This window comes from Hordeum vulgare, chromosome 6H (assembly GCF_904849725.1).
Source record: "Hordeum vulgare subsp. vulgare chromosome 6H, MorexV3_pseudomolecules_assembly, whole genome shotgun sequence".
Taxonomy (NCBI): Eukaryota; Viridiplantae; Streptophyta; class Magnoliopsida; order Poales; family Poaceae; genus Hordeum; species Hordeum vulgare.
The window spans coordinates 190,471,449-190,477,962 of NC_058523.1; the positions used below are offsets into that span (position 1 = coordinate 190,471,449).

A 6,514-nucleotide genomic window follows, 5' to 3' on the forward strand; every position below is an offset into this window, starting at 1 on the left:
ATTAACGTAATACATTAAGCTGTTCATTAACGTTGCCGTTACTATGGCCCTGATGGCCACAACCGCGATGTGCTCATGGCCGCCCGCTGCACCTGAGATGCTGTCGGCCGCTCGCCGCGCCTGGCGGACAACGCCTGCGCCGCTGCACCACCGCGTCGCCCCGCGCTCATGGCCGCCCGCTGCAGATGAGCCACTGTCGGCCGCGCCTGGCCGGCAGTGCCTGCGCCGCTGCATCTCCTCGCCGCCCCTGTGCTCCTGACCGCCCGCTGCACCTGAGCCGCGCTAGCCCGCACCTCCTGTGGCGCTCGCTGCGCCGCGCCCGTGCAGGCTGGCAGCCTCGGCCGCAGCCGCCACAGCCTCGCTGGTCACCCGAGTTGCCACTGCGCCCGCTGCGCAGGCCGCACCTCGCCGCACCCGGAGCGCCGGGCGAGCTCACATGTCCGCATTCCTCTGGCTGCATCGCGTCGTCGCGCGCCCCGGTTGTGCCCCGCTGGCCGGCTCGGCTGCCGCACCACTTTTTTCGCGCCGCTGGCCGCCTCGCCTGCGCTAGCCGTCGTGCCCGCTGGCCTCGGTCGTGCGCCCTGCCGGCCTCGCACGTGGACCTTCCTGGCCATGTCGTGCGCCATCGGGAACACCGCAGTCGGCCATCACTCCTCGGAGTTGCCCGAAGCCGTTTTTCTGTCGCCAGCGTGGCCCCCTACGTGCAACGCCTAACACTTAGGCATAGGTGGTGTTTGGTTGGGCTTTCAGCCAGCTTCCGGCTTCCGGCTTCGAAGCCAAAAGCTCCTATTTAAGGGCTTCCAGCTGCAGTTGTGGCTGTAACAAGGCCGAAAGCCACACCTGCAACCGGAAGCCCCTAAATAGGAGTTTTTGGCTTAGAAGCCGGTAGACGGAAGCTGGCTGGAAGCCCAACCAAACACCCTCATAGTGTGACGCCTAACTGTCTGGCGTCACATAAAAAGGTCAGTTGAGTGTATTTTTTTCATCCGTGGTTCAGCTTGTGAAATACTTTTATTCAAAGGTCAATTGTGCGCATTTTGCGCCTCAACTTGTGAAATACTTTTATTCAAAGGTCAATTGTGCGCATTTTGCGCCGGGAGAATAACTTTCGTACCTTTTCATCTTTGGCTACCACTTGTCATGACCTTCCTTATTTACTGAATGAGCCAAGTTGTTTACCTCTTAAAAAAATATTCTATCTAGTTCACCAGAACCCGTCTTTAATTGTATTAATCCAGCTCATAGATTAGCCACCTGCACTGTATTGCAATTTCTTCAGAATGTACCTGCAGGGCTTTGTATTCCACGCAGCAACTTGTACTTGAGATGAATGATGTTAGCGCTTGACATTTTGCATTGTGGACTATGGGGTGGAAGGAGACACCATGAGATGAGGACCCAAGCACATATTCACAAAATTATAAAAACAACACTTTTATCAGTGTTTACACCCTCCCTTTTGCTGCTCCCGTTGCAATGCAGCACGGGTACATAAATCAAAGCAGGGCGACAAAGTTAATCTGGACCATAGCAGCAGTACGAAATAGAACAAAACTATTTGCAGTTGCACACGACGACTGGAGCCTCGCTTACGATTATGAACAGAAGCAGTACAACAGATGCTAAACTCCAAGAAAAAAGACAAGAGACGAGCGTTGGTTTACATAACACATGGCACTAGATACGCTAGCGAAATATGACACAATAGAAATATGACACAATACGCGAAATAGCCAGAGAGGCACACCTGCCATCACAAAATCGAAGGATTTGCTCACCGTGGTCTTTGCTACACGGATGCCTGTTCGTCGAGTTCTTGGTCGTCGGGGGTGACTTTAGCTCGGATCGGCTCCTGGGCGCTGCTGGCAATTGACTCGGTTTCCTGAAGCTGCTTTGTTGGTGACCCTGACTCCTGATGATTATCTGTGTTCAGGTCTGTGTTTTTTGGCTGTGTGGCCTCAACTGGGCCACTTGCCTCTGATGGTAATTTGGGGAGTGACTTCCTCTGGGGCTTCTTCCCCGAGTTCGATGGGGTTACTTTCTTCGCACCATTTTGAGAGGCCTTCTCATCAAGGCTCATACGGATAGGATGGCTTGGGGTGGTACTTTCTTCAGCCTCCAACCCCCATTTGTTCTTGGAACGGCCAAGCTTTGGTGATTTAGCTCTAGTGGGAGGAATCTACAACAAATAACACAACAAGGTAACAAATACTGTGATATTGTCCAATGTTTAGAACTGCGGCGGTACATGTTTAGCTAATGTTCACTGCAGGATGTTAAGAGGAGTATCTGCTGTTTGGTTCTCAACTGATTCAGACAATTCAGCACCATGGTATTGCCCAATGCTTAGAATTGTGGCGGCACATGTTTAGCTAATGTTCAGTGCAGGATGTTAAGAGGAGCATTTGCTGTTTGGTTCTCGACTGATTCAGACAATTCAGCGCCATGATAATGTACAATTGGTTCATAGTTACTTTAAGTGATGTCTATAAAAATAAAGGTGTGATATTATCGCATATTTATGCTTCAACTCTACATTACTTTCTGTCGTACGGTGAATTTTAAATTTTAGATCAGACAGGTCTGAGTACTAATATTGATCTTGTCTCGAGGCCCTGCAGTTTTGCATGTACCTTAACTGCCAATACAGATTTTTCTATGAGTATAAAGGCCCTGCAACAGCATCCCATCCAAATGCAGCTACAATATCCACATGGCATAGATAGTTTTCTGATGATAACATTTTTAGTATATTTCTAAATCTTGGCTTTTTTAATGCATGGAAAGTTTCACTTTCAGTATATCTTCTGAACATACGAGTGAGGCATTTTGGCTCCCAGGCTCATCTACACCCATGCTGAAAAACAAATTCGAAACAAATACTAGAAAAATTTAAAAAATTCTATTTTTTGTCATAGTAGAGAATTTGACGCGTGATGTCCGCTCCAAATTTCAAATTATTTGGACATCCGAGTAGCTCTCGGCAAAAAAGACAAATTTGGGGTCTTTTAAAAGGGGTACTGTTCATGTCCTGTTCGGACCCCAATTTGTCTTTTTGCTGAGAGCTACTCAGATGTCCAAATGGTCTGAAATTTGGAGCGCACCTCACGCATCAAATTATCTACATTGCACAAAAAAATTGGACTTTTTTTATTTTTTATGAATTTATTTCTAACCGGTTGCAGATGAGCCCGGGCTCAGAATTGGATATTCGCTGAACATAGCATTTAAATGTTTTACCGAGGTCCTGTTTTTAAGTGATGACATTTTGTTTTCTGTATACAATTAAATGAAATTTGTATGTGTGTGTGTGTGGGTGGGGGGGGGGGGGGGGGGGGTTCATGGCCATTTGCCCAGTAAGGGGTGGATAACCCCACACTCGGCAGCTTACGAAAGTCACATGACACCATCATGAATTAACTTGTCGAAAAGCTAGGGATTCAGAAGGAATGAGGAGCAAAGCAGGATTACCTTTTTCAGTTCAACCTTCGGTGGTGGGGAGAAGCTTGGCATCGGTGTTGCCTTGAACTTTAAGCTTTTTCTCAGCATTTTGAGTTCAGCTTCTTCAGTCTCCTGTGAATAATAAGGCAACAAATGTCAGCAAGTAACATATGAGATGCAAGATTCAAAATGTTGGATAACATTTAACATGACCAAGAGATAACACAATGTCACCTTTGATTTCGCTTGCATATTGCTTATTTCCATCTCTCTTGCATGAATCTTCTCCTCAAGCTTTGAGTAGAACTATATATTGGGTAAACAAAATAGCAAAATCAAATCTGCATTTTTTTCTCCAAATAAAATCAGGGAAATATGGTATTTAGACCAGAAATTACCTCTCTTCTTTTTTCAGCTCTCTCATCACACTTGAAACTGAATCCATAGGCAGGAGTGCTGCCAGCCCTTCGAGCCTTTGAACTTTCACTATTTAAATCTTCTTCGTCTCTTTTGATGGAAGAATGCTGGTCTGATTGCTTTTGAGTTTTACTTCCCTCCCTGGATCTGTGGGGGTGAATATAACAGCATAAGTGACTCCGTGAGTACCCAACAAAACTAGATAATATTAACAGGCAAAAGAAAGAATGGAGTCTGAAATGTAAGAGAAATTCCCAAAGACCTTAGATGCAATTATGCAAATATGGTCCACAGACTCGGCCCTAAGTTGAACTTGACAACGAGAAAGGAAGCACAATACTTCAACTGAACGATATTGAGCAGGGCTTTAGGAAGTACACCGTCTGTTCCTATATATAAGACATTTTGGCAGTTCAATTTAAACTGCCAAAACGTCTTATATTTAGAAACAGAGGTAGTACATGACATCCAAATGCTGGAAATCCTAAAGTTAACTTCCAATACTGACACACTTGTTGAGGATTTGTGGCAGGTCGATAAATGACGAGATGAAAAGGTGTCGCTTCAGTGACATAGTAGAGAAATAGATGAAATAAGTATTATTTCAATTGAACTGAGTTCTGACCGTCTGAGGGTGAGCATACATGTGTTTTAATCCCTTGAGCACAATCCATATTGAGGTAATCCAAGAAATGGGAATGGAAATACTGGCACAATTCACTATTTTTAACTAATCATTAACTAGCAACCAAAGGTTTACCTTTACATGGTACCATAATTTTGGTTGGAATTTACCTTGATCACTAAGAGTTAGATATACATACAAATATAGGGCAAAATCTGCTTTATCTTAAACAGGTAGCAAGAGGACTGTACACAAGAAATAACGCACAAACAGGAAAGAAATATGCATACTTTGTGTCCTCAAGCAATGTTGTCTCCTTAGCAGCCGGACGAGACTCGATCTTTCCAGATTTCTGATTACCAGTACCAAACAAAGTATTTGAGACCTAGCTGGCTTGGATATGGAACCAATTCCAGGTAACATAGGAATAATAAAACTAAGCAGAACGCATAACTCACTTTCTTATCAACATTCGAATCACCATTGGTACAGGAGCCAGTGCCTGAGTCTGCATGCGATACTCGCGCAATGGGTGCCTTACGAAGCGAGGAACTAGGAGTGCCTCTCCTTGCTAGACCTTCATCTCCACTCTTAGGGCTCCTTGTCTTTGCAACCTTGGGGCCATGACTTGCAGTTCCCTATAAGCACATCATGTAGAAAACACTAATCAGAACAGTATTGTCACCAGACAGGTACAAAACATCACTGTCACAAGATCACCTTAGAACGGCCAGCCTTCCTCCCTTCTGGATGTGAGGTAGCTTCTCCACCAGCCTCTTCGTGCGGGTTGATCACCTCGCTCTCCCCCGAATGATCCCTGTTGGCCTGTGCATCGTGCTCTTCGCGGTGCTCCTCTACGTCGCCAGGCAACTCCAGCTTCGCCCCATTCTCTATGGTCACAGCACCCATAGCATCGGCAACATCAACAACGACATCCATCTCGGCCAAGGCTCGCCTCTTCCAAAATTTATTAGAAACCCCTGCTCCGCACAGTCTCGTGTATCCCTAACTCACCGCCATTCAACCTTGCCACAGAATCCTGCTCTGTTGCCCTGCACCCCTCACAAGAAGGCACAATGTAGTGTGAGATTGCTAATCATGGTGCTTACTTCAGAGGTGTTGTACTTGACGGTTCTGACAAAATGCAAATCCACGGAACTTGGTGGAACAAATGTGCATCGGTTAACTGTGAATCCACACGTGCGCGAAGAAAGTAACACCAAGAAACGAACAAACGCATGCGTGAAGAAACTAACACCAAGAAATGATCAAACGCACACGCTATACGATCCTAGAAACAAAACATGCGGTCTTTCGTTCCCACGGCGAGGAGCGCACCGAATCCGACCAGCACCGCAGAAAAGCCGGATCCACACCATTCTGGATCCAGGAAAAGAAGGATCCACGCTCAAGATCTACGGCCAAGAAACGCCAAATGCGCGCAGATCTAGCTGAGTAACCGCTAATGACGGTGGCACCAGCAAGCAAGGGGATGGGGTGGGAAATGTGAGAAAGAAGGTTTCTTTACCTCGCCGGAGAAGAGCATGTGGGAATGGCGTGGCGGAGGCGTGGTCGAGGCCGGGGAGAGAGAGGGGCGGCGGCGGCTCGCCGGCTCCCGCGGAGAACGAAGAGAGGGCCGAGGAGGAGGGGAGGGAGGGGACAGGGTGGTGACTGTGTCTGAGTTGGAGGTTGTTACTGGTTTCCAATTTCCAATCTGGCTGTCTTGCCGGTTTCCTTTTCTTTTCTCTTCTTTTACTGTTTTCTTTTCTTTGTGTCCCCTAAATTTGCAATCTGTCAGGCCTTCTTGCTTTTTAGGGCACGCTGATATCTCAAAACAGGAACACTAAATATCCACGGATGTATCGGTGAAGGGATGTTGGTCATTCAAAAATCATTAAATTTCAATAATATGATGGTTCATGAGATATAAAAAGTGCATGGGTTACGAAAACATATAATCTAACTAAAGATGGGTCAGGTGAACTTTGCAAACTCCCTCAAAGCTCTTCAGATTTGGTCCGGATTTGTGAA

At 46.4% G+C, this 6,514-nt stretch overlaps 1 protein-coding gene across 1 annotated transcript; it reads right to left on the reverse strand.

The window, feature by feature from the left end:
• Positions 1–1,557: 1,557 nt before the first annotated feature.
• On the reverse strand, positions 1,558–6,279 carry LOC123401322 (protein WVD2-like 5). Its single transcript, XM_045095108.1, has 8 exons — positions 6,012–6,279; positions 5,204–5,535; positions 4,942–5,121; positions 4,774–4,835; positions 3,840–4,005; positions 3,676–3,747; positions 3,472–3,573; positions 1,558–2,179 (listed from the first exon to the last, which is right to left on the reverse strand). The coding sequence occupies exons 2-8, from the start codon at positions 5,420–5,422 to the stop codon at positions 1,790–1,792; spliced, it is 1,191 nt and encodes a 396-aa protein (XP_044951043.1). The 5' UTR covers positions 5,423–5,535; positions 6,012–6,279; the 3' UTR covers positions 1,558–1,789.
• Between the last annotated feature and the right edge of the window lie 235 nt (positions 6,280–6,514).